Consider the following 25,391-nt stretch of genomic DNA (forward strand, 5'->3'; position numbering starts at 1 on the left):
TCACAACCACGTACCTTTAAAGAAATACACAAGTACCCTAAAAGATTATAGAGGTATAGAGTATTGTTCTCACTACTTTACGGATACAGAAACTGCGGTTCTCTCCTGTCCCTCTTCTTAAGTCCTTGAGTTTTTCATTCTCATGGTCTCTGGAAGTGAGGTCTCTTGAAACACCACCAGAGACACCTTACTTGCTGCTCATGAAGTGCATCCCACTTTGCAGAACACGTGTCCCCCCGGTCCCCTGGTTCCAGCCTCCCAGCAGCTCTGTAAACTGGATTGTGTCATACTTTGCTTCATTTTATGGATGGAAAAACCCCGAAGCCCAAGGGGTGACAGGCACACAGACAGGAAGTGGCAGAGGGTCAGAAAAACCCACGTGCCCACATTCTTAGCTCCAGGTTCTTTCCATGAAGAAACTTGCCTGGGTGACCCCCTCCCATGCTGGCCAGCTATGTCGCCTGCCTGCTTGGGGCAGTGCCAGCACTCACTGGGTCACTAGGCTTGGTGCCAGAGGGATTGCAATAAAACCTCTCCTTTCTGTTTGCTCCTAGTCTCCAGGAGCACAGACCCATTTTACAGATGAGGACCACAGCTCAGAGGCAGGGTCTCAGTGGGGAAGGCAGGGCCTGGCACTGCTGGCTGGGTGTTCAGACCAAGGTCTCCCAAAGCTCCCTATGGGGCGGGCCACAGACAGGCTGCAGGACCCCAAGGTTACAACTAGGCTACTCCCCCCAATTACTGAAGCTGTGGGTGCCCCAAGGATCAGAAAAAGCCACACACACCCCTTGGTAACAGCCCACACCCCTAGGTGAGGAAAAACTAAGTGCAGACAAAACAAAGGGCCACTCAGATGATTCTCCCGGATCTCTTGCGCTTGTCACTCCCCCCAGTACAGAACAGGGGTGGGGGTCACAGGCAGCAAGACGAGCCCCCAACTGGCTACCAGAGCCCCGGGTTCCACTACCACTGGTGACCCTGAGCAAATCACGGCCCCCTGTGAAGCAGTTCCTTCCCCACAGGAGGGCTTGTGGAACTCGGAGGTGGGGAAGGGAGTCTGGAGGATGGTATGGGAAGAGAGGGGAGAGTAAGACCCCTACATTTTCAGAGAAGCAGCGCTGCGAAGGAAGGGGGGCAGGAAGGAAAAGCCTTTTCCTCTCTCTCTCAATGCCCCCCACCCCCAAACACACAGGTGCCAGACAGCTTTGGTGAAAAAAACTAGTTTGCAAACACACTCTGACTTCTGGGAAGCTGCCCAGCTCTACTCCCTCTCTTCGTCCCCGCTTCCGGGGCAGTTCCCTGAGGTGGGGGTGGGGGTTGGGGGTTGGGGGGAGAGCTGGGTATGGGGACGAGGAGAGGGGCCCACGCCTGTCAGGAGCCAGCCCGACCTCAAGTCTTCAGCAGCTGCGATCGTGGCGGGGACTCCACCTTCCGGACGCCCGCAGGCTCCTCAGGAAGGTAGGAAGGTTCCTAAAACAGCTGGATTCAGATTCCCGGGGGCGCTACCTACCTCCCGCACCCTGCCCGCTACCTACCCTCCGCAGTCCGGGTGAAGCCTCAGCGCCCCCGAGTGGCAGGGTCGGAGCTGAGTCACCCAAACGCCGGAGTCTGGGTGTGCGCGGGTGGCGGGGGCTTGGGGTGCCACAGTCCCCCGAGGCGGAACCCAGTTTTCTTCCAACCCCCCCGAAGCCGAGCCCCAAGGCCGAACTTGAGCATTCGCTCCAGGGTACCTCTCCCGCCCCGGGCCTGCCCGGGCCCCACTCACCGCGGGTCCCGGGGGTGCCGCCGCCCTCACGGCGTGGCTGCCACTACCCGCGCTCGGGGCCGCCGGGGCATTCCCGGGCTCTCCCCTGCTCGGCCGGGCCCGCGGGCGCGGGACGGGCTCAGGGCGCTGCCCGCGCGGCCATGGCCAGCTCGCGTGCGCTCCCAGCCTCTCAGGGTCCAGTCCTCCTCCCGGGCCAGGCGGCGGGCGGTGGCGGCGGCTCGGGCTCCTCCCCCCGGGCGAGGGGGGGCGCGGGTGTGGGGAGGGAAGTGAGAAGGCAAGGCCGCGCTTCCTGGAGGGGCGAGCGCTCCTAACGGGCGGGGCGGGGGCGCTGTCCCGCCTGCTGCCCGCGGCTCCCAGCCCGCGACTGGCGCGCCCTGGCACTCCCGGCTTTCAGCGCCTGGGGCGCCCGAATGTTCGAGACCGAAATGCTAGGGTCCGAACGTTCGAGGCCAGATTCCAAGGGTCCGATCGTGCCAGGCTGGGACTCCTCCGATCGGAACGCCGCTGGTTCGCACCCTCCCCAGGCTGGCTTCGCCGGAGCCGCAGGCACCTCCGAGTTCCTAGCACGGTGCGCTCAGCGCCACCGACGCGGGAACCGTGGGGTAGGCTCCGCCAGGGCCTCTGGGGCCCCGGGGCGCCGCCCGCGGCCTCGACTCCAAGGGCTGACCGGCTCAGCGCTGCGCCCTCGGGGATGCACTACAGGTCTTGGTTCTGGGCCGTATTGGACAACACTAGGACGGCAGTGTTCTCGTTCTCTCTCTCTCTCTCTCTCTCTCTCTCTCTCTCTCTCTCTCTCTCTCTCGATAGTGCAAGAGCTCGGCATTTTCTTGTCACCAGAGGCTGGGAAAATTACACATATTTCACTGACAAAGACGATAAGATAAAGACAATTTGAACAGTGCCTGGGGCTAGTCAGCGAGAGGGCAATTAGGCGCGTCCTTAAGGCCCTGGAGCTGAAACTCCTCCTTTTGCAAAGGTCTTTTCCCTAGGAGAGGCACCAATTGTTAAGAAATGGGTCTATCGCTGGGCGCTCTTGCTGCAGACCACTCACAGGTATTTATGTGCCCCCCGCAAATTCAGTGCTTCAGACAACCGAGCCTCATTTAACCAGATTGTGGGGGACGGAATTGTCTTGAAGATCTCAAGGCGATATCCACAGCCTTTGGCCCTGGGGGACTCTGAGAGTTAAGGCACAGCGCTTGGGTTGTGGGATTTCCATTTCAGGCAGGTGAGGGTTAACTGGGAGATTCACACTGCAGCCGGCAACCTCCCTCCACATCTGAGTCATAGGCATTTTGCAGCCTTAGAGGGGTGGCCACCAAAAAACCCCAGGGCTCTGAGCTTTGTTCTCTGCCCTACTGTCTCCCATCCGTCCTTCCTTTCTCCAAACTCTCTATATCTTTCTTCCACCCAAAGCCCTCAAAGTTCGCAGCCGAGCTGTGGGGCAAGCCAATCAATCTATGGCGTTTTTTTAGACCCAGCTTCAGCCCCACTCCCTTCAGGAAGTGGTGCCTGATTGATGTGTGTGTGTGTGTGTGGGGGGTGTGTGCAGAATCCCTCTCCTCTATTTGCTCCAGAGCAGGAGTCCCTCCCCTCAACTTGCTCACCTCCCCCTGGGGCAAGACCAGGACCCAGGCAATGATATTACGGGATAAAAAGTGCAAAGGTTGGAGGCAGGGTGGCACCAAGACCCAACTCAGCCAGTGTGGTCAGTGAAGCTTCTTCTAGGAGACCTGAGGATGAGGTAGTTGGACCTGCCCAGGGGAAGAAGATCGCTGGCCAAGGGGACAGAATACAAAGGCCAGGGTTCACTCATAGGTTTCTACCCAAGGGAAATAGAAACATGTCCACACAAAAACTTGTGCAGGAATGTTCATTGCAGCATGATTCAGGATAGCCCCAAAGTGAAAATGACCCGAATGTTCATCAATAAATGAATGGATAAACAAAATGTAGTCTATCCATACAATGGCATATTATTCAGCCATAGAAAGGTCTGCTGTGCATACAATATGGATGAACTTTTAAGACATCACGCTAAGGGAAAGAAGCCAGTCACAAAAGACCATGTATTGTATGATTCCATTTATGTAAAATATCCAGACTAGTCAAATCCATAGAGACCGAAAGCAGATTAGTGGTTGCTTGGAGCTGGAGGAGAGAATGGGGAGTGATTGCCATCGGTACGGGGTTTCTTTGGAGAGGGGGGTGATTAAAAATATTCTACAATTATTGTAGTGATGGCTGTACAAAACTGTAGATATTCTCAAAACCACTGACTTGTATACTTTAAAGGGGAGAACGTTATATGTGAATTACACCTCAATAAAGCTGTCCTAAAAAAAAAAAAGTCAGGGATCAGAAGAGCCCAGAGGTCACAGGTGATTAAGGTTAAGGGTTCCATCAGTTGATTCTACACTCTGCCCTCAATCCACACATGACATAAGGCTGCTACTGCAAAATGTCTTTCCTCACCCTGGGAAAGACCTCTCTGCACAAGCGGGAGGCCTGAATTTCCCTAAATAGGCCTATATACATGAGAGAGAGAGAGAGAGAGAGAGAGAGAGAGAGAGAGAGAGAGAGAGAAGCGCCTGCCATCTGGGGGTTTATTTGCACAGTCCAGGCTGTCGGGACAAACAGATCAGAATAACCAGGGCTGCCTATATACTTCAGTGTGCTTGTAAATTTAAGACACTTGAAGGAGCACCTTCTGTGTACCAGGCCCTGGCTGGCCTCAGGGTTGTGTAAGGGAGGAGAGGATGGAGGGTGATCCAGTTATAGAACACACATCACCCCACACCTTTTATGTCTCATAGTTCCGGGGGCCAGCTGGGCTCAGCTAGGGCAGTTCTTGCTCAGGATTTCTCAAACAGTTGCATCAGACCATGACAAAGGCTGGAGTTATCTAGAAGGCTTTCTCACACATATGTCTGGAATCGGTGCCGGCTGTCAGCTGGGACCTCAGCTGGAACACCTACCCGTGACCGTCCCATGTGGCCTGGGCATCCATGTAGCATGGCAGCTGGGTTCCCAGAGTGAGCATCCCAAGAGAATGAGGTGGAAGCATTATATTCTAAAGGACCTAGCTTTGCAAGTCACATAACGTCACTTCTGCTGTAGTCTCCACTCCAGAGACCCTGCCTCTCTGTGAGAAGAGTGTTAACTATCACATTGTAGAAAGAGCAGGTGGAATGGGGAATACTGTGGTGGCCATTTTGGAAAACACCATCTGTGTGTGGCGGGGGTTGATATGGAGATATCCCCTTAAGGACTTCACTGTTAGAGGTGGGCGTGGCTGACTCCAGTATCAAACCTCAGACATAGAGTCTGGGCCCTGGGTTTGACTCCCAGCCACTCCAATTACTGCCTGGGTGAAATCACTCATTCCTCTCGGCCTCAGTTTCCTCCTTTGTAAGATGGAAGGATAGATTTCATACCTGCTTCACGGATGATTGTGAGAATTCAATGAGACCCTAATGTGGCTAGCATGGCACCAGGCATGGCTAGACACCAGGGCTAGTGTGTTGTTATTGCCATTTTTAAGTTCTAGGGTTTCAGTTACTCCAACAGAAGGATGCCTCCTTCCAGCGTCAGGATGCCCAGGCCCCACCCTCAACCCCTCCATCAGCCCCAACCTTGTACTGGAGATTGGTGTGTGAGGGTGAGGACTAAGGCCCTGGCCCAGGAGATGGATGCTTCTAACCTAGGTGACTCAACCGGGGACCCCAGTTGGCCTTTGTTCTCTAGAGAAGCCTCTTTTGTCACCTCCTCCTCAGGGCAAAGGTTGATTTCTGGGCAGCCAGGCAGGGCAGTAGCTTGTGTGGGGTGAACAAAAAAGTGTGGCTTCCAAAGGCTAAAGGTGAAGGCGGACACCAGCTCTGGGGCCTGAGAGACACATGGGGTGCTTCATGAGGTGTCTGGCCGGGTGGGAGGAAGACCAGCTGTCCCCGGAAGAGCAACAGCCCAACCCAAACCAGCCACTGTAAGGGTCTTTTCCAGGGAGCTCCAGCTGTGTCCGAAGGGCGTGTCCAGCTCCAGCTGGGGCCACCATGCTCAGGCCTGGTTGTTGGTTGTGGCCATGCAGGGGTAGGGCTGGGGCAGAAGCAGGGCCAGGAGGGCACACAGCCCTTTCATCTTTCCCAGGGCTCTGCTCTCTGAGGAACACATAGATCCACGGATCCCCAGCTGGGACCCCCCCAACATCCTCCTTTCCTTCTTGCTCCAGGGTCGGAATCTGAGCTCCACTAATACTCACTGTGTGACCTTGGGCAAGTCTTGTTCCTCACTGGGCTGCAGTTTTCTCATTTGTGAAATGGGGGACGATTGTTGCTGGGATTGTGGCTATGGGTCTAGAGGAGGTCATGCATGGTGGAGCTCCAGAACTATAACCATGAAAGGCAGGCGACAGCGGATTCACAACCGTCCCTGAGGGAGCAGACATTAACCGTAAGGTCGTCTCTGCAGCTGGAGGAAGTAGGTCCTTGTGCCTTGTCTAATTTTGCTCATCCCCTCACTGTACAGATGAGGAAACTGGGGCTACAACTGTGGGATTATGAGTCTCAAAATTTGACAGTTGATAAGAGAGTAGGTCCTAAGACTTCTCATCTCAAGGTCAAAAACATTCTTTCCCGCTTTCTTGTTTCTATATGAGACGGTGGATGTTAACTAAATTTCCTGGGGTAATCATTTCGCAGTATATGTAAGTCACATCATTATGCCACACACCTTAAACTTATAGAGTGCTTGCTGTATGTCAATTATATCTCAGTAAAGCTGAAAAAAAATGGGGGAAAAAGTCACAAAGACCCAGGTTCGATTCCTAGTGCTACTACTTATTAGCTGTGCGCCTTTGGGCAAACTGGAAACGACCTCTGGGTTTTGGTGTCCTCATCTGCGAAGGGAGCGTCACCAGAAACCTCAAGACAAAATGGGGAGTGCGTGTGGGTGCAAAGGCTTGCCTAGCCTCTCCAAGAGGCAACATACTCACTCCCTGGAGGCCGTGGGTCTCTAATGCTGGCTGCACATTAGTTTTGCCTGGGGAGCTTCCTAAATATATATGTTTTCAACTTTTATTTATTTTAAGTGTGTTTTTCCAGGACCCATGAGCTCCAAGTCAAGTAGTTGTTTCAATCTAGTTGTGGAGGGCGCAGCTCACAGTGGCCCATGTGGAGATCGAACCGGCAACCTTGTTGTTAAGAGCACAGCGCTCTAACCAACTGAGCTAACCGGCCGCTCCTCTAAATATATTTTTAAAGGTACATTAAAAAGCTCCCTGGGTGATTCTAATGTGCAGTCAGGGTTGAGATCCACTCCCCAGTCTACAGTCTTGCTAAGTGTGGTACAGCAACATAGACAAATCCCAGGCCTCATCCCAGACCCGCTGAACCCGATTCCGCATGTTAACAAGACCCCCAGATGATTCAATGCACATTGCAGTTTCCGTAAGTTCAATCTGATAGTTAGAGAAGTACCAGCATGGACAGTGGATTTTAACACGTGTTTTGAGGGAAAGACAGAGGAGGTGATTTGGGAGGATTCAAAGCCTGTGGAGACGGGAAGGGAGATTTTGTGACTCCCATCAGAAAGGTGGATATTCGATCTGTGAAACCGTAGGACGGAGGCCAAGTGACAGTGTCTATCAATCAGCCTGGCAGAGAGACATGGCCACGTATCGGCCTGAGCACATTCTTAGTGAGAAGACTCATGTGCGAGCCGGGAGCACTATTTTGATTCACTGCTTACTGGCCCATAGCCTTACTTCTCTTTGAATGTTATCTATTTTCATGTACATATTTAAACAGAGCCTACTTTGGGGAGGAAGGAGGCAGGGAGACTGGACCCCATCGTTGTTGGCTAGAAACAGAGTCCAGGCCTCCAAGCAAGCAGGTGGCAGGAGAGGAAGATTCTTAATGAAAGAAACAAGGTGACTGCACAGTAACCTGACGGGCCCAGCCAGCTCTGCAGTGCTGACAATACTGTGGACTTTTCAGGGCAGCTGCTGAAATTTTCTTGAAGCTTAGAACTTGGGCAGAGCTGAAGGGGAAAGCAGGAGCAGGGAAAAGTGAAACGAAAAAACAGCAAATGGAAAGAATGTCTCTGAGCTCCTGGTGCTGCCAGCTGTGCATTTCACCCGGCCTGGGGTTTCTGGTTGGTGCTGTTCCTTCCTCAGCCATCACTTTCCCAATCAAGGCATGTTCAGGCTGTGAGGGACTCATACTTCAGTCTTGGACAAGGGGCGGAAGCAGTACAACTGAGGGCCCAAGGTCACCTTAGCATCATTTCCCGGGAAGGAGAGATAGAATTTTTGGGCTCGTTTTCCAGGTAAACTTTTTGGATCTTCTACCTGCCTGTCCCCTTCCCCATGATGAGGCTGATGGGCCTACTCAGTGCCAGGTGTGCTGTGACACTGACCCCATAAGGGTGTCCCTGCGTAGGGTGTGGGTGCTTGGCACTTGGCCAGAGAACTTTTTCTTCCTGCTTGGCAGGGAACCAGGGACAACGTGGAGGGTGGCAAAAGTCAGGGCTGAGGCATCCAGGTGTGCCACTAGCAGGCTAGGACATTCCAAGCTCCTAGGCCACGTGGAACAACCCCTAACATCACCTCCTGACTTCATTCTGGGTCCAATGGCAAAGGAAATGATCTCAGGAATGGCCAGTGGGCCAGCCTGCCCTCCAGTGGTGCTTGGCGGTAACTGCACTTTGTCTGCCTGCTTTTCACATTGGGCTGAGGAAGGCTCCCCTGAGATCAACTTGTTCAGCTCACAGGTAAGTGATTGGGAGGGAGTGCTGTTTTCCTGTCTTTTCAAGCATATCTCCATCTTATATGATATTGAACCCTAAAAGAGGAAGGGAACTAGCATGTATGTAACCAGTACCTACCTCTTCATGCTCGGGACTTTGTATACCTTGCTTCCCTGACCCCTCCAAAAGTCCTGAGGGCTGGGAGCTATTACTAACTCATGTGCAAAAACACTCCTGTCCTCGAAGCCAGGCAGCAAGGGGTCACATCACAGTCCATTCCATGTCCCTCTGACTTCTAAAGCCATGTCCCTAACGTACCACCCACCTGTGGAAACCCTCTATGCCAGACGTTTCCAGGCTCTCACAAGGACCAGGCAAGCAGCAAATGGGAGAGGGGAGCCCTGGGGAGCGGTGGGGACTGTGGCAAACTGAGGGATGTGTGCCACATCTAAAGGGTACACTCATTTGGATCCAGCAGATGACTCTTAGTGGGAATATTAGACTAGCACCTAAGAGAAGCTGAAAATCTATATTTTTATGTAAAAGTTCCCAATTTTAAATACTGACGATGAACTCAGAAAAGGATTACCGGGTAGAGGAGGTGAGTTACCTACAATCACATGACCAGGCAGAGACAGAGCATGGACTTGACCCCATGTCTCCTGACTCCCAGGCCAGTGCTCCTCTCAGCACACCTCTCTGTGGTCTGCTCTGTTCTCCAGGCCCCGGGGCAGAACCACTTCTGACTTCTGTGAGGTGGTAGGACTCATCAGACTCAGGTTAGAGGCTGGGAGATCATCCACATTTATTAGTCACTGTTGCTTAGAGTGTAGCAGGGCCGTCTCTGTGCCCTCTTAGGAGTAACAAGAACACTGTAGAACATATGCAGCCCCCAGGAGCTCACCCAGATCCCGCTGAGGTAGTAGCTGGACCCCATGTCCTTGCCTGATGACCTTGGCAGAGCTCAGCCCTTGGATCTTTAGACAGGACAGACCGCCCATCCACTCCCCAGGTCAGGCTGGCTCTCCCTGGATCTGGGCCTAACGTTCTTAGAAGTCAGCATTTAAAGGGAGGAGGTCATCCCATTTACAGATGGGAACACTGAGGCTTGAGGCAGGAGAGGACTCATCCAGAAGCCTCACAGTTGAGTCCCCGTCTTGGCCCAAAGTCCTGGCCCTCGGGCCACTGGGCTGGTTAGTGCTTAGACACTCTCCCTATCCCAGTTCTGGGCGGAAGACATTCTCTGGCTTAGCTGCTCTGGAAATACAATTTACAAATACATACTTGGTTTAAAAAAAGTAATAAATTAGATCTTGGACCAGCCTGAGGGCATCTGGCCAGCCACATGCCATGACATGGACATTTGTCATGTGTCATATATAGATCACCAATCATGTGTCCTGCCATGTATGGTGCTAGAACCTATGACACTGACCCACGGGCCACACTGCATGTTCCATATAAAACCACCGGAACTCTGCCATGTGTGACCTTCTGTGTCATGTGTCACATCATGACACCCTTATTGTGCCATATGTCCCTAACTGGTCATGCATGACACGCGTGACACAGGGTAGTCTATTGACCTTACGAGGCTTCTGGCTCCAAAACCGTCCTCCTTGAAGACTGTAGCAGATCAAATGTGCCCTTCCCTCCTGAGGCAAGGTGCAGGGGCACCCAGCTGAGGCCCTTCCTGCGCCCTCTATCCTGGTGGTTGCAAGTTGACATCCTTTGGCCGGATTCGAAGGGTCTTGAGGGGCCATCAAGTACCCCGAGGGGCCTGTGGCTGGTTGTGGAAGAAAGCAAAGTCCAGCCTGGGCTCCTGGATGTGCAGATGCTGGGCCATGTCGGGGGGAATGGGGTTATTCCAGAGGCTGTGGGACACAGAGACAGACACTCAGCACTCAGCCTCTTGTCTCTGCCCTCTGTCCTAGCTACAGCTGGAGAGACTGAGGCCCCAAGGGGAAGAGCTGTGTCCAGAGGTACCTGGCCGAGGCAGGTATTAGACCAGCATGGCTACACTAGGGAGATGGTGTCCCCTACACCCACCCCTGACTTCTTCCACTCAATCTTCTTCCCTGGGAGCTAGTGATCCCAGTCAGATCCTTGTTCATATGACACATTGCAAAGAAGGAAAAAGCTCCCCTCATTTAAGACACTTTACTTCTGTTGTCTGAAACTGTCATAATATGTTTATTATAGAACAAGACACTTCACTATCATCTACTAGAAATCTAACATGTCTACTATGTGAATGGTGTCCCTTGGATGCAATGCCTTTGTGCAGTGCACAACCCATACAACTGTATGCATATATGGTGGCTCTGATTATAGCTACCATATTAAGTGCTTAGTATGTGCCAAGAATCGTGCTCAGTGCTTTACACTATCATTTAATTCTCACAGCAACTCTCTAAGGTAAATACTATCATTATCCCCATTTTATAGATGAGGAAATTGAGGTTTGGAGAGGTTGAGTTACTGATGCAAAGTTACACAATCGGCAAATGGCAGAGCTAGGATTTGACCCAGGTCTGCTTGCTGCCAAACTCTCGGTGGAGTGGTCCAAGTCTCCTTGATAATCCCCAACTCAGGCCCTGCCTCCTCCTACTGGGAGTCCCCTGACACTGTAGGGTTGCTGTGGCCTCCCACCTACCATCCTGCCCCCTGCAAGCCCTTGTTACCGTATCACTTGGATGCCAGAGCCCTGCGCCAGCCCTTGAGCCAGGAGCCCGGCTCCATAAGCTGTGATCCGATTCTTTTCCAGGCTTTCCAGTGGACAGCAGAGGAAGGGGAAAGAGAGAGACTGGCATGAGATGGGGAGAGGGGGCTTCCCTATGTCCATTCCCCGGGGCCAAGATGGGGGGACATGGCTTCTCTGCTTAGAGAACCCCACAGACAACAGTGCAGCAGGGAAGCCGAAGTCTGGGACCCAGGGAGAGTTAAGCTCGGTAACGGCTTGGAGCAGATCGGAGTGTGTAAGTCAAAGAGGCCTTCCTGGGAGGCAGCATCCTGGCCTCGTGGCCTCGTGGCTTTCCCCAGGATGTAGGCCCCCTCTGGCCCTCCCTGACCCCTCTGGCTTCCCAGGATGTGCCCCTCATACTCCACTCTCTTCAGCCGGCCCATCTGCGGCAGGACCCCAGCCAGCTCAGCAGCTGCCTCATCCCCAAGCAGATTCCAGGACAGCCTGCAAGGTCGGCAACAGGAGAGCAGTTAGGTTGAGAAGTAAAGATAAGGTGGCAGGTGGGGAGGGCTGGGGGCCAACGGGGTGGCAGTGGTGCTGTGCATGTGCAAGAGAGGCGCCTGCTGGGGGCTGTGTGCCCTCTCCTGAAGACTTTTCAGGGCACAGGTGGCTCCTTCCTCCCCCAACCCCATTCCCAAGCTGGTCACCTCTCAAGAACCCAGACAGCTTAGGACCTGGTTGTCCCGAGAGTTCAGAACACATGATCTGAGGGAACAAGGTCATGAGCCATGCATGTGCCTCCATCATGACTTCTGTTACATCCATGCAACTCCTATATTATTGTTGCATATTTTTCTTTAAATCAGTTCTCCCCTCCCTCTTTTTTTTCACTTTAAGAAATTAATCTTAGGAAACATTTATCACTATTGCCCATGGAAAACCCATGTTTAGGAACTTGAATAGAAAGACGCTACAAGGGTAAATGCAGTGCAAACTACAGTATTAACTTGTAGCTGGAACCTGTGTTCTTCCTAAGATGCTGGGCCTGTGGCTTGCCCCCTGCTGGCTAAAAAGGGAGAATCACCCGTGTTAGGTGTTAAAGATGAGTTAATACTCATCAGCCTTTCTCTTTGGTGTAAAGTAATGACAAACAGTAAAATCTTTAGGATACAAACCTTGAAATCTTATAATCACTTGAGCCTTGTACTTTGGGAAATAACATTTTCTTCCATACTGCGGTCTGAGTCCCAGGCTAGTCCTGGCAGTCTAGTTTACTCCTGAGGCAGTGCTGCAAGGCTCCAAGGTCTGAGTGCCTCTGATTGCCAAAGGGGAGGTGGGCATGGCCAGTGGGCAGGTCGGGGGCCTGCTGGCTTCAGCCACTCTTCACTGCCAATAGGTGTTTCATAAATCAAGGTTCCATATACCAGGCTGGTCTATCCAGCCACCTTACAAAGGGAAGGTCAGGGGCCAAGAGCCTATAGAGACCATCTGGCCACGCCACAGGTGGGGAAACAGGCTGGAGAAGCTGAACAGCCTGGCTCAACATCACTCCCAGCTCAAGTGTAACACTCCCCCAAGAGGAGGTTTGAGCATCAGTGACCTCCCTGTTTACAGATGGGAGGACCTCTGGGAGGAAGAAACCAACTCTAGGCCATGCAGTGTGCTGGGACCAAGCTCCTAGAGGCCCACTTTTCCCAGCTCAGGGTTCTCCCCAGCACTCACAGGATTTCTTCCAGTACTGGGCAAAGCACGATGCTGGCAGTGAGGGGCTTGGCTGTCTGGTTGTCAATCTCACACGAAACCAGGCTGAGGAAGGTAAGATGGAGGTGTCTGAGTCGAGGGTGCCTCCAGCTAGTCCCCCTCCCCCCACACTGCAATCTGAACAGGAGGGAGCAGAGTGGCAAGGGTACGGGCCAGGGTAGGAATTTTAGGAAAGTGCCCCTTTTTACCCCAGGCTCCCCCTGTACCGGAAGCCTCTGTCCCTTCAAAGGCCTTCCCAGGTGTCAGGCTTAGCCAGAGAAGGGCGGCCCAGGGAGTCAGAGGGCATTACTTACTCTATATGCCTGAGCAGTGGGAGCCCCTGACGGAAACGTGGGACCCCTCCAGCCAGGCTGTTCTCTGCCAAGCTACAGGGCAGAAAGATACCTGTAAGAGGAACCCCTAGATCCTCCCAGCCTGTCCCCCTGCCCAGGCTCCATGACCCTTACCCACCTGATCTCTTCCACATATGGGCATCCATCTAGGGCCTGGCCCAGGCTCAGTGCCCCGTCTGGGCCTAGACGGCTGGACTGCAGGCTGGGAAAAGGGGAGAGGGTGAGGGAAGCCTGGGGGGCCAGGTATGGGAGTTGGGGGGCTGGATCCCCCCACCCTCAGCTTTGTATCAGGCTGTACTGCTAGACCTTAGACAGTCTCTGGGTAACTGCCATCCAAGCCTCCTCTCTACCCACACAGGACCTGGGTGGGTATCAAGGGCCCTGGCTTTGGGGTTTGAGAGTCTAATTTCAAGGCCTGGCTCCTTCATATAGTAATAAGGTGAACTCTCCACACCTCTCCTGTCTTTAGTTCCGTTGCCTGGAAAATGGCGCATCTAGAAATCCAGGCCCTACAGAACTGCTATGAGGCTCAAATGAGACCATGGATATAAACTGTAAAGTGCTGGGGCCATGCTGCTTGGCACTTTGCTGACATTTCTTTGCTCACCCTCAGAGATGGGCTCAGGGTCTCACTGAGCTGGGACTGCTGTAATTCTTTTACAGATGAGGAAACTGAAACTCAGAAAGGGGAGGGACTTGGCCACAGGTACAGAGGGGCTGGTGGCAGAGCTAGGACTAGGCTATGTCTCCTGATTTTCCTGCCCCAGACTCCAGAGGCGGGGGAGGAGCAGGGGGGAGAGGGGACAGCCAGCCCAGCACATGACACAGTTTGCCATAAGGCAGGGCAGCTCAACAGAAGGAGAACTTAACCCCCAGGCACTCCCGGAGAAACCCTGTCCCGCTAGCTCTGCATACACCACGGGCAGGGGAACACTTACTGCAGGACTCTCAGGTGCTGGGGCAGCCCCTGGGCCAGCTCCAGGGCTGTGGGATCCCCCAAGGCATTGCAGCCAAGCCTGAAAGGAGAGAAAGGATGAAGTTGGGTACCGGCCCATGCCAGACCCCTGCCCTGTGTCCACTGAAGGAGATAAGGGCCAGGTGGGCTGTGGGGACACACAGGGCTGAGGGCAGCCCACCTGGGCACACACTCACATCAGTTCCTCCAGGTGCTTGCAAAGGGCAAGAGACTCCACCAACCGCACTCCTCCAGCCGGGCTGATGCCATTTCCTGATAGGCTGAGGGAGGGGTAGACCTCAGACCCTCAGACCCTCCAACTCCGCCCACCCACCCCCACTCCTGCCGCACACCCTTCCAGCCTGGTGGGGCAGAAAGGCCCAGAGAAGGGTAGCAGCTGGGCTGGCTCAAGGTCCCAAAGTCAGCAGGGCCAGGAGGTAACCCAATCCCACTGCCTAGACGCTGAACTTGAGGGAGGAATGTCAGCCTGAGTCAGAAGCCAGTGTCTCTCGCAGACCACGGGGTGGCACTGAGGGCCCCTCTCGGTAGGGCTGGCCACTCACTCTATCTTCCTGAGCTTGGGCAGCTCCGGCAGGACGGCAGCCAAGTGCTGGGCACCCGTGTCTCCAATCTGGTTGTAGCTCAAGCTTGGGGAGAGAACAGCAGAAGAATTGGAACCGTCAGCCTGCCACCCCCCTCATCTTGTCCACCTCTCCACCCCAGTACCGGAGGAGGCTGAAATGTACTGGAAGGGCTCAGCTCACACTGATACAGTGCCGTCTTCCTATGTTGGGTGAGGACTCCAAACTCTTCTCTTGTGTTTAGGATGACCGCCCTGATGTATGCCCTAAACCCGTCTTGCTGCAGCCAACCCTCCCATCCTATCTTTGGGTCTCCCAAGGTTCTACGTCTGGGGTTATGTTGTGGAGAAGTGGGTGAAGGTGATGAGAGGAAGTAAGGAGTGTCTTCAAGGAGCCCCTTGCTTTTGTTATCGTCCCCTGCCAAAATTGTTTTGGGCCTGGGAAAGGACAGGAAACTCACCCCAGCTCCTCCAAGCTGATGGCAGCTCTGAGAGTCTTGGAAAGGTGGTAGCAGCCGATGTCACCAATGTCGTTGTTGCTCAGACTGGAGAAGCAGGGAACAGGCCGAGAGGCCTTAGTCAGGAGTAAAGCCTTTTGCAGGTGCTGTGCTAAGAACTCTACAGTTTGCAAAGCATTCACACATCCAAAAACTCATATGCCAGTCACGAAACTTCAGGGGAAAGAAAGACGGGCAAGGTGAGCATGACTGAACCCAATGCCCAGGTGAGAAGACAGAGGCACGGGGAAAATCCGTGACTGGCCAAAGACTCCAAGTGATTCCCAGGCAAGGTGGAAAGGCAAGCCCAGGGCTGCTGGCCTGGGAGAGGTAGCCACGTGTTCTGGTTTGGCCAGGCTTTGCCTCAGCCCGTGTCAGGGATCTTCAGGCCAGCCCGGCTGAATGGCAACTTCAAATGGGTTCCACGGTTCAGGCAAATTGTTTCTACAGGCGTATTTTGTTCTAATCTGTGCAAATGGTGGCTTTTTCCTTAAGCCTAGTCTACTGTCATTTCTGCACTCTGACCTTCCCTGCCTCGGTCAAAAATAAAACGAAACAGCTGTTGCAAACTTAGCCCTATGTTAAATGTTTGTCCAACAGTTGTTTGTTTTCTTTTTTGTTTTGCAAATTAAATTTAGCCAAGTGCCTTTCAGTACATTAATTTTGGGTGAAATGACCTGGTCCCATATGATATGCTCCCCCAAACTCTCTGACCTCATTTCCTATGCAATCTGCACTGCCAGAGGGGGTGGGGACTTGGATAAAAACAAAGCAATGCTTTGTGTTATGCTTGGGTTTGTTTTCAGTCACCATATTTTATATTTTGAAAAAATCACATGAAAACAGTGTGTGATATTTGTTTACCAACGTGAACAGGGGCACCAGGGAGAATACCAGTCACCAGACCTGAGTCTAGACCGCACTGTGGTCTGTGGCCCCAGAATTGGCATCGCCTGGGAGCTTGTTACAGGTACAGAATCTAGGCAACCCAGACCCATGGAATCAGAAATGTGAACCAGAACAGGGTGAATTTGTGCACTTGAAGGGTTGTTCTAGGACTTGTCCCCAACCCTTCATGTCCCTTTTGTAGCCTGGGGGAAGCTGGTGGCATTAAAAGGCAAGAGTTGTGGAACCGACCTGGCGGGGTACAGGCAAGTCCCGAAGATGGGAGTGCCCCCAGTGCTTCCGTGGGCAAGTTGTCCTACCAGAGCTGGGGATCATGTCCTTCCCATCATTCCCATGGTCACTCTGTCACTCACCAGAGGCTCTGCAGGAAGGTCATGTGGCTTAGTCCTTGAGCCAGCACAGCCAGGGTGGAGCTGCCCAGCGGGAAGTGGCTAAGGCTGGAGGGGAGGAGATCAGAGGAGGACTTAGCATCACTGGGGTTGGGTCTCAGGAGCAGACCAAGGCCCGTCTAGTCCAGTTGCTTGAGGCCTCTGTGCTTAGCAATGCCCAGAGACGGCCAAGACAGCCACTTATACGCACACAGTATAAAATATCATACAAATTTGCCCTGGGAGATCCAAATGCTGATTCTCTGCACGAATTATTAGGCCATCCAAGCGGCAGTTCTATTTCTGAATCACACTGGACCCAGACTACTGATCAGTAGTCATAGCAACCGCACATCTAGCACGTGCTACAGGCCGAGGCCATCTTGAGAAGTGGGTCTGTTATGAACCCCATTTGACAGATGAGGAAAACTGAGGCTCAGAGAGTTACACAATTTGTTCAAAGTCACACATAGGAAGTGGCAGTATTGGGAGCAGAACCCAAGGCCGTAGGAATCCCACTCCTTCCAGCTCCGAGCTGGGCAGGAGAGGGGAATCATAACAAAAATAGCCAATACTTGTCAAGTGTGAACTCTGTTTTAAGGACTTAATATGTATTAGCTCATTCATCCCACGACTACCCTTGAAGGACGGTATAGTTATTATCCCCAAAGTTAAAATAAGGAAAAAAGCCCAGAGAGGTTAAGTAACTTGCCCAAGCTCACACATTAAGAGGTGGAATTGAGAGGTGACAACTGTCCTGGTTCGTCTAGAATTGAAGGTTTTTCTAGAATGTGGGACTTTCAGCCCCAGGCAAACTGGGATAGTTGGTCACCCTACCAAGTGTTAAACCCAGGTGGTATGGCTCCTAACCAGGGTCCAGGCCCTTCACCATTTTGCTACAGAGTGACAGGTGGGAGATGTTGGCTGGATTTGAGGGAAGCGGCTTGTCAGGGAGGAGACACTCAGAAATGACAGATCTGAAACTGAAAGAGGCCTCTGGAGCAGTGAGGACCCACCCCCTTCCTTCAGACAGGGACGGTATCATTATAGATGGGGTGACTGAGGAGGTGAGAGGTTTACGAAGCGCTAGGTGTCCAGGTAGTCAGCAGAAAGGGTACCGCGTTTGTCCTGTTCTCCACAGGACCTCCAGGCCCTGCCCCAGGTGCCCAGGTGAACACATATTTGTCAAACACATGAATGAGCCAATGAGTGACCTTACTGGGCCTCCAACCACCCTAATGAAAGCTCCCAGAGGCAGGGAGGCTGAGCAGAGGTGCAGGCACATGGCGGGAGGCCAAAGAAACAGCTCAGTGGGAAGACAGTTGGGTCCTCTGGCCAAGGGTCTCCCTAACACCATCCCCCCGCTCCCTGGGACAAGCAAAGGAGGACAAAGAGGGAGAATTTCATTGCTGAGGGGCAAAAAGTCAGAAGGCTACTTTTAAACTGTATTCAAAACATATGTCGAAAAAAATCTGGGGAAAAGTTCACCAACAGCTTTTTCACAGAAGTTTTCCCAGGAAGTGTCACTGTCCTTTGTTACATATTTCTGTCATGATGGACCTTTTTATAACTAATGTGTATTTTTGGTGACTAGAAAACCTTACAGATTAAAAGCAGAAAATGCTGTTAAAATGTTCCATCTAGATGCTATTTAGTCTGTGCAAGACGAGCACCTGTCCTTTACACTGAGGCTGTTTCTGGTGTTTCTGCGAATTTGGTGACTCCAGATAATAGGTGTCAGTTACTAAGATATATAGTATATATTGATATATATGTATATATACATACATACATATACATATATGTATTAGGCAAATGACAGTAAACATCTGTGGATTTTTTTTTTTGCCCAGAGTTTGTTTCCATTTCTTCTGTTAATGGCACCCTGAAATACCACCCCCCACTAAGTCCAGATAAGTGGGTGGTCCTATGACCCAGATCTGGCCAATCAGAATATTGGGTGCTCAGAGCCACAGTGATTGGTTTAGGGGTGGGCATGTGACCTGAGCCAGTCCAGTGAGACTCAGCCTAGGCCTTGTGTTGTAGTTATTGGGAGAAAGATGCTCCCTGTCCACTAAACTGGTAGAAAGCAAGTGCAGGGATAGCCTGCCTGAGAGTGAAGGCAAGATGGAGAGAGACACAGACAGGGGCATGGATGGGGGCATGGTGGAACAATTACAGAGCCTGGATCCAGCCAAGCCTGAAGTCAGTGGCCTTGTAATTTTCAGTGACATGAGCCAATACATTTCTGGCTTGGGTCGGTTACAATGAGTATTCTCTTTCCTGTGATCAGGCATTTCAATAGCACTCAGAGCCAGGTATGGAAGTAAAACAGAGAGCATTCAACTCACTGGGGTCCACCCAGGGATTGGAAAGTTTGTGTTCACAAAACATGCAAAGGTTCCTAGGCATATGCTCCCAACAACTGCCTCACCTCCACCCAGTACCGCCGCCACTTACTCAAGCCTCTTCAGCCAGCACTTGCCCTCAAGGGCCCCCACCAGCACCTTGGTGTCCTGTTCGCCAAGCTGATTGTTGGACAAGCTGCGGGGGACGGAGCATAAGGTGAGGGTTAGACATGCCTGCCTAGCCTCTGGAGCTGAGCTGTCTTGTCAGCCCCCTCATTCCCGCAAGGAGCCCCTCTCAGACCAGCCCTCCTGTCCAGGCTGCATGGGGGCGTTCCTGGCTCCAAGGGTTGGACTCTGGGGTCCCAGAAGAGGGGTCATGGCAGTCACAGCTTACCCAGCTAAGAAAGGATACCCTGGATGAGGGTTGCAGAAGAGAAAGCCAGGCACAAAGGACACACACGTGCAATGACTCCTTCTGACCCTTAGCTCTCTCTGTACCCCAACACCTATAGCCACCCTGGGCAGAGAAGGATTCTGAGCCCATTTTACAGATGAAGCAGTCCAAGCCTAGAAAGGCACAGTTATTGGACCAGAGTCACTCTGAGTGAGCGGTCAAGTTGGGACCAAGAACACAGCGCTCAGCCTTCGCCAGGCCACATGGAGTGGCTGGGCTTCATCAGAGAGAAAAGTGATGGGTGGAGATCCAGTACCCACCTTCCCAAAGGCCCCACTGTCCTCTCCACCCCTTGCCCTCAGATGAGCCACCCCCTCTCAGACCCCTTCACCCTGTGACTCACTCTAGCTCCTCCAGGTGGTGACAATGGCTCAGACCAGATGCCAGGCAGGCCAGGCCCTCGGAGCTCACACAGCTGGAAGCCAACCTGGTGGGGGTCAAAGAGCAATAGGTCATGCAGGAGCTCTGGGTCTTGGAGCCCTGAATGCGGGGGAGGGGGGGCAGAGGGCAAGCAGGTAGGTGGGGAGCAGCTGCACGGGGAGGCAGGTGGGGGCAGTGTGCGGGGGCCCTCCTTCCCATCATACATTTCTCCCACCGTGGAATCACTTAGCCAAGATACAGCCTGGAGGGGGGAGCATGGACTAGTTGAGTATTATCTGAAGCCACAATCATTCAGGCAGCAACTTCACAATTTATGCCACAATCAGGCATTACTGTAAAGTCTAGTTAGTTACTGTCCTTTACCACGAGCTCTGCCTCTTTATTTAAATGACAAAAAAATGTAGCAAGTATTGGAGAGGTATTAAATATACATTGGCACCAAAAGAAGACCTTCTCCTTGATGTGAGCAGTGGGATTAAAAGAGAACCAACAGAAAAGCTCCATGTTGTAACCACCATACTGATAATTGATTCAGGCAAGAATTACCAACGGATGCTAAAATTCATGGGTGAAAGTTTAGGAAGAACAGAATGTTTACATAGTCTTAAAGTGTCTCCTCATAAGATACTTGTTAATTAGAAAGGGAAAAATAGTAGCTTTGCAAGTGAAGAAACCCGGCAAAAGCCACCTTAACCAGGTGACCAGTGAACGCCATCAGTCAGAGGACAAACAGACATCACATGCCTCCCGGTGTGACGCACTGAGTAGACCACAACAGCACCTCTGTGATCTTCCTGCCCAAATGCAGAACTTCAATCTAAGCATGATGAAACATCAGACAAACTCAAGCTGAAGGGCAGTCTGCAAAATAACTGACCGGTAAATGTCTTGACAATATCATAAAAGACAAAGAAGGGCCAAGGACCTGCTCCAAACTGAAGGAGACTGAAGAGAGATGACAACGCAATGCAGTGTGCGATCCTGGATGGAATCCAGGACTGGACAAAACATGTGATAACGTGATTGGGACAATTGGCAAAAGTGGAATATAAACTGTAGTTTAGCTAATGATAGTGTATCAATGTTAAATGTCCTGAATTTTAGGTTTTTACTGGATCATGGGAGAGAATGTCCTGGTTCTTCAGAAATTCACTGAAATAGTAAGGGGTGAAGGGGCATGATTATGCAAATTACTTTCAAATGGTTCAAAAAGAAAGAAAGAGGGAGGGGAAGAAGCAAGTGGAGGGGTGAGGGAGAGAAGGGCAGAAGAAAAGAAAATGTAGAAAAGAATAATAACAAAGGGTGAATTTGAGAAAATAGTGAATGGAAGTACTTCTCAGTCTTCTTGCAACTTTTCTATTAGTTTGGAATTATTTCCAGATAACAAAGAAAAAGAAAGAAAGAATATTGAAAAGGGAATTGCTTTCTTGCCACGCGGCCAAGTGTGTGGCCACACACGCAGACATTTCCAGGGCCCACCAGTGCTGTGCAGAGTTCCTCTGAACCCAGGCTGGGGAGAACAGGAAGTGTGAGGGCAGGGCAGAGCTGCGCAGGGGGCCTGGCGGGCTGTCTTGTCTGCATACCGGAATTTCTTCAGCTCAGAGAGGGCCAGCAGGAGGCTGTGCAGGAACAAGGAGCTGGCATCACAGAGGTTCACCTGGGACAAGCTGAAAAGGACCAAGCACATTCCAGAGGATTTCAGGATGGACAACCTCAGGGGTCACCAAAAACGGGGGAAGGACCACGCGAGAGCTCCCAGTAGGGCAGGGCTCCCCTGTGCCACCCTGGAGCTGTCCCCCACAAGCCAAGTGTGACTCTCTCTTGCATAAGGAAGCAAGAATTCCCAGGTGTGGTGCTGCCCCAGGTTCTGCTCATCCCCATCCTGGCCTGGCCAGCATCTCACATGTGGCCTGGAGCGGGCACTGGGGTGGACCAGAGAACGCAGGGCCCCAGTGTTTCGGAGTGCTGACCTGAGCTGCTGCAGACTGGCACATGTCTCCATCAGCTGCCTGATAAGGAGGCTGTTGTGGGTCTCAAGGTCACAGTGAGCCAACCTGGAGGTAGACAGGGAGGCAGCATTTTCTGAATACCCCGTACTAGGGACTCAGTTCCTACCTTCAAGGAGCTTACCTTGAGGGGGTATATAAACGCTAATCAAATAAAGCTACACAGTTACTATTCAATTATGGGAATTTCTATGAAGCTATGAAGGGGAGGTCCAGATGGGGCAGCTGGTATGGCCGTATAAGTTGTTCACTGCACAAGGAAACCTAACCAAGGAGGTGAGTTGGGGCTGAGGTCCAGCTATGGTCTCCTCCCCAGAATGTATACCTGCAGGGCTGCGTTCACCCAAAAGGGTGACATTTTAATTTCCAAAAATGGGCTGTATGGATCAGAGGTGCTGTGGATCCAGGCATCTATGAGTGGATAATGGGAGGACTTGACTAAGTCTGGGGCTCAGAGGGGCCTTCCCAAGGTGGTGGCATTTAAGCTGAGACCTGAAGGATGAGGGGGCCTTCGCCAGGTGAAGAAGGAGGAAGAAGGGAAGGGAGGAGAAAACATTCTGGGCAGGGAGCAGCCTGTATAAAGGCCCTGAGGTCATAGAGATCAAGATGGTGTTCGAGGAACTAAAAGCTGGTGGGGAGGACCGGGACCTGGGGTGGGGATGGATAGCACGGAGAGGCAGGTTGAGCCAGACCTCGTGTGGAGACTTTGGACATCAGAGGACTCTGAGCAGGGGCATGAGAAATACTGGTCAGAAGCAGAAGTGTCCCCTCTTTTCCCTCCCCCACTAATCCATCACCAGCCATTCCTCTGGGGCCCCAGGTACTGGGTCTTACCTGAGGGCCACAGCCTCTGGGTTCTCCTGACGGGGAAATTCCAGCTGGATGCAGAGCTGTTGCTGGGTCTCAGAGATGCTGAAGAGGGAAGGGGTGGCCAGTGTGAGGCCCATGGCCGCTTTCCTGTGTAGGCTGAATGGGTATCAAGCCTGCCCGGGCTATTGACTCTGAGCTCCCAGATCCAGTGGGGATCAGGATACAGGTCAGTGGGACCCCAAAGCCTCTGCTCTTAGCTACTCCACATCATTCTGTCACCTCTGGTCACAGAGCCACAATGTGTGTTATTGAAGTCTAGGGGCCACTTCCAGGCAACCAGTGTGAAATCCCAGTCGTGTCCACCTGGGATCCAACAGCCCTTTGTCTTGTATCTGAGGCTGCCTTCCTCTCTCTGGCACTGCAGCTGGACTACGGCACAAGTTCAAACAAGGCTATATAGCCCCTCATATATGCCCTGGGAGCTCTCGCCATCCTGGGGACCCAGAAAACTCACTAGTGACACAGCTCTTACTCCACAGGACAAGAGAGTGACATTCAGATGAGGAAAGGTCCCAATGGTCATGAAAGGATGAATTCTGAGGGCGTCTCCTCCCTGGACTCACCTGATTTCGGTGACGTTGCCTGAGGCCCGGGCACAGACTCCTAGCAAGGCGAGCACCCCAGCTTTGCCCACCCAGGGCTCCTCCACCCTGTCACAGAAGCAGATACAGATAAAGCTCTCCCTGGGTGAGCAGGGGGAGCGTGCCAAGGGAGTCCTAGAGGCTTTTGGGTTTTGCTTATTTTAAAACGATAAAACTACACAACTTGGCATAAGCATAAAACAGGAAATTAACATTTATATTCCAACAGTTATTGTAACAATCGAAACAGAAAATGTTATCTTTTAAAATAGTATTTTTAGATTTAAAAAAGTTCCACATTATGTTACATGGCAAAGATAAGGAAATAAAACTGTGTATCAAACGTGATCCCAATTTTGTATTGGAAGGAAAGGAAAAGTATATATGGAGAGGGAAAAAAACCCATATGGAGAGAGAGAGAGAGAGAGAAAGGAGGAAAATACATGAAATGTTAATGGTAGCTGTTTAGATGGTGGAATTCTCAAGAACGATTTTTATTTTATTTATCTGTTAGTTTTCAGTGTTTTCTGAACTCTCCACAATGTGCATGCATTAATCAGAAGCAGGGAAAAAGAGAGTTGTTTAAAATATTCCTGCTTTTCAAGTTATAGTGATCTTTTTTCAAAGTACCATTTTCTTCTTATGCGCTTACGGACTTTCCACAAACTTCTATAACTAATATGGATTATTTTAAGAGTAAGAAAAGTTTTATTTTAAAATATTATTTTGAGTGATCTAGCAATTCTGAGTACATTCCCGAAAGAATTGAAAGCAGAGATACAAAAAGATATGTGTACATGTATGTTCATGACAGCCCAAAAGGGGAAGCAACCCGGTGTCTGGTCATCAACAGATAAACGGATAAGCAGATGTGGTCTGTCCACACAATGACATCTTAGTCATCCATATGAAGGAATCATGGCTGAACCCTGAGGCCATTATGCTAAGTGAAATAAGCCACTCACGCAAAGACAAACACTGTATCATTCTACTTGGTGAGGTGCCTCGAGCAGTCAAATTCATAGGGACAGAAAGCAGAATGGTGGTTACCAGGGGCTGGCGGGCAGGGGGAATGGGATGTTATTATTTAATGAGGACAGTTCCAGTTTGGCAAAAAGAAACCAGTTGTGGTTGTACAACAATATGTATGCATGTGACCTTCCTGACCTGTACATTTTTAAAAGGGATAACATGGTAAATGTTATGTTCTGTGTATTACACCACAATTTTTAAAAATGTTATTTTGGGGAACAAGCCGACTTTATGTGCCTCATCATAGGCTACGATGAAAAGTGACCAGCACTGGACACGAAGTAAGTTTTTTGGTCGCAAATGTGTCACTGAACCTCAGTGCGCCTTTTGTTCTAACCTGTAATTGCAGGAAAGTCCACGGTTAGAGGAATGAAGCTCAATGACATGAAGAGGAAGCGACCAGACAGAGCCAGAAAGTGCGATAATCTACAGGTCACGGATATGAAAGAGGGAAGTGGGGTACGACACGGATTAAGGGACCTCAGAGCTGTCGCCGGCCCATGGCACTGTGGAACTTGACTGCATCCCGGATCCAATAAGCCAGCTGTCCCGTTGGGGGACAATGGGACATTTCAGATTGGACTGGGTAATGCATGACACCGAGGAACTGCTATGATTTGATATGTAGAAAATGTCCTTGTTTTGTAAAGATTCATGGTGAAATATTTGCATGATATTTTATGAGATCTGTAACTTACTGTAAAACACTTCGGCCAAAATAAACAAGTGAAGCAAATTTGGAAAAAATGTGAACCATTGTCAAACCTAGGTGATCGTAATATGAGTTTTCAAAATGATTCTACTTTTTGGTATCTTTTTTTTTTTTTTTGCAACTTTTAAAATGGTCATAGTGAACATACAAACATGATATTTGTTATATGCTATTTTTGACCTTAGCTGGGTGTCCTTTGGAGTTTTTTTCCCCTTAAGTCCCCAAGCATAAATGTCACCCTGGAGAGGGCGGCTTCTTTGTGTGCCTGAGGGGTTCTCTGGGACAAATGGGCAGAGTCGGCTCTGGGGCCAGGTGTTGGGGTTCTGGGTGCAGGAAATGGTCAGGTTCATGACCCTGGGGAGACCCATTCTCCAGTGCCCGCCCCTGCCCTCATTCATGCCATGGCCTCCACCCAGGGG

At 51.4% G+C, this 25,391-nt stretch overlaps 2 protein-coding genes and 1 long non-coding RNA gene across 9 annotated transcripts in view; 1 reads left to right on the forward strand and 2 right to left on the reverse strand.

Moving 5' to 3' along the window:
• Positions 1-2,096, reverse strand: part of CPNE2 (copine 2) — a 44,974-nt gene extending 42,878 nt beyond the window's left edge. The window contains exon 1 of the mRNA XM_019754189.2: positions 1,766-2,096. The gene's annotated coding sequence lies outside the window, so the exon portion shown is untranslated. The remainder of the gene's footprint in view (positions 1-1,765) is intronic.
• Positions 1,321-25,215, forward strand: LOC109459621 (uncharacterized). 4 transcript variants are annotated; one of them, XR_012490167.1, is made up of 5 exons: positions 1,321-1,458; positions 8,399-8,530; positions 14,879-15,030; positions 23,127-23,334; positions 24,610-25,215. It is a non-coding gene; the product is annotated as an uncharacterized LOC109459621 (long non-coding RNA). The 4 variants fall into 4 exon arrangements; XR_012490168.1 differs by lacking the exon at positions 14,879-15,030 and having other exon boundaries at positions 24,610-25,214; XR_002139423.2 differs by lacking the exons at positions 1,321-1,458; positions 8,399-8,530 and adding an exon at positions 11,281-11,731 and having other exon boundaries at positions 24,610-25,214.
• NLRC5 (NLR family CARD domain containing 5) overlaps positions 9,287-25,391 on the reverse strand; it is a 74,826-nt gene continuing 58,721 nt past the window's right edge. For 3 of the 4 annotated variants that reach the window (XM_019754160.2, XM_019754173.2, XM_074314832.1), the window contains exons 33-49: positions 23,211-23,297; positions 22,612-22,689; positions 21,742-21,825; positions 21,355-21,438; positions 19,734-19,817; positions 19,049-19,132; positions 16,574-16,657; positions 15,279-15,362; positions 14,801-14,884; positions 14,435-14,518; positions 14,221-14,298; positions 13,401-13,484; positions 13,244-13,315; positions 12,912-12,995; positions 11,610-11,693; positions 11,191-11,274; positions 9,287-10,380 (exon numbers count right to left, since the gene is read on the reverse strand). In XM_019754160.2, coding sequence (XP_019609719.2) covers positions 10,269-10,380; positions 11,191-11,274; positions 11,610-11,693; positions 12,912-12,995; positions 13,244-13,315; positions 13,401-13,484; positions 14,221-14,298; positions 14,435-14,518; positions 14,801-14,884; positions 15,279-15,362; positions 16,574-16,657; positions 19,049-19,132; positions 19,734-19,817; positions 21,355-21,438; positions 21,742-21,825; positions 22,612-22,689; positions 23,211-23,297 — 1,435 coding nt within the window. In that variant the 3' untranslated portion in view covers positions 9,287-10,268. Of the gene's footprint in view, positions 10,381-11,190; positions 11,275-11,609; positions 11,694-12,911; positions 12,996-13,243; positions 13,316-13,400; positions 13,485-14,220; positions 14,299-14,434; positions 14,519-14,800; positions 14,885-15,278; positions 15,363-16,451; positions 16,658-19,048; positions 19,133-19,733; positions 19,818-21,354; positions 21,439-21,741; positions 21,826-22,611; positions 22,690-23,210; positions 23,298-25,391 lie in introns of those variants that run through there. The other variant, XR_012490165.1, reaches the window with a different exon arrangement.

This window comes from Rhinolophus sinicus, linkage group LG11 (assembly GCF_036562045.2).
Source record: "Rhinolophus sinicus isolate RSC01 linkage group LG11, ASM3656204v1, whole genome shotgun sequence".
Taxonomy (NCBI): Eukaryota; Metazoa; Chordata; class Mammalia; order Chiroptera; family Rhinolophidae; genus Rhinolophus; species Rhinolophus sinicus.